The sequence below is a fragment of the Mandrillus leucophaeus genome, unplaced genomic scaffold, assembly GCF_000951045.1.
Source record: "Mandrillus leucophaeus isolate KB7577 unplaced genomic scaffold, Mleu.le_1.0 Scaffold106, whole genome shotgun sequence".
Taxonomy (NCBI): Eukaryota; Metazoa; Chordata; class Mammalia; order Primates; family Cercopithecidae; genus Mandrillus; species Mandrillus leucophaeus.
Window position 1 is genome coordinate 1,685,520 of NW_012098765.1, and position 1,169 is coordinate 1,686,688.

General features: G+C 56.6%; 1 protein-coding gene across 1 annotated transcript in view; it reads left to right on the forward strand.

Annotated features, from left to right (window-relative positions):
- Nucleotides 1-1,169, forward strand: part of TGFB1 (transforming growth factor, beta 1) — a gene marked incomplete at its 3' end in the record, with an annotated part of 26,404 nt that overhangs the window by 17,086 nt on the left and 8,149 nt on the right. The window contains exons 4-5 of the mRNA XM_011984137.1: nucleotides 390-467; nucleotides 607-754. Coding sequence (XP_011839527.1) covers nucleotides 390-467; nucleotides 607-754 — 226 coding nt within the window. The remainder of the gene's footprint in view (nucleotides 1-389; nucleotides 468-606; nucleotides 755-1,169) is intronic.

Below are 1,169 nucleotides of genomic sequence, written 5' to 3' on the forward strand. Positions count from 1 at the left end.
CCAGCTACTTGGGAGGCTGAAGCAGGAGAATCGCTTGAACCTGGGAGGCGGAGGTTGCAGTGAGCTGATAATCACGCCACTGCACTCCAGCCTGGGCAACACAGCCAGACTCCATCTCAAAAAAAAAAAAAAAAATTTGCCATGCATGATAACACGCGCCTGTGGTCCCAGCTACTCGGGAGGCTGAGATGGGAGGATTGCTTTGGCCTGGGAGGTTGAGGCTGTAAGAACTTGTCTCAAAAAAAAAAAAGAGCTGCAGCGAGCGGGCAGAGTGGGGTGGGTGGGGGAGGCAGGAAGGAACCCCCTGGGCTTTGCTCCTTCCTTCCTCTTCCTCCAGGGGCTGGGTGAGCTGCACTCTCAGACTGGCTTCCCTCTCCCCACTCCTACAGGGGAAATTGAGGGCTTTCGCCTTAGCGCCCACTGCTCCTGTGACAGCAAAGATAACACACTGCAAGTGGACATCAACGGTGAGGCTTGCTTCCCTGGCCGTGCCCAGCTGTGACGTGTGTGCATGTGTGTGTCCCCATCTGCCCCACGCCCCACTTATCTATCCCTCTGAGAGTGTGTGTGTATGTCCTCTATCCCCTGACTCCCACTCCAAAGCAGGGTTCACTACCGGCCGCCGAGGTGACCTGGCCACCATTCATGGCATGAACCGGCCTTTCCTGCTTCTCATGGCCACCCCGCTGGAGAGGGCCCAACATCTGCAAAGCTCCCGGCACCGCCGAGCCCTGGACACCAACTACTGCTTCAGGTGAGCCTTGTATCCTTGGATGGAGACCTTCCAGGCTGGGGGCATGACTGCCATCTGCTGACCAGGTGCTCCAGGTTGGACACCTGGCTGGTGCCGTGCTTGGGCTGGGCGTCTGTCTCCTTTAGCTTGGAGGGCTCAGGGGATGAGGTCTGGGTGTAAGAACCGAGAGTCTTGTGCTGGGTGCGGTGGCTCACGCCTGTAATCCCAGCACTTTGGGAGGCCGAGGCAGGTGGATCACCTGAGGTCGGGAGTTGGAGACCAGCCTGGCCAACATGGTGAAACCCGTCTCTACTAAAAATCCAAAAATTAGCCAGGTGTGGAGGTGGGCGCCTATAATCCCAGCTACAAAAAACAAAAAAACCCACCCCCCCCCCCAAAAAAAAAAAAAGAACTGGGAGTCTTGTAATGTTGGGAT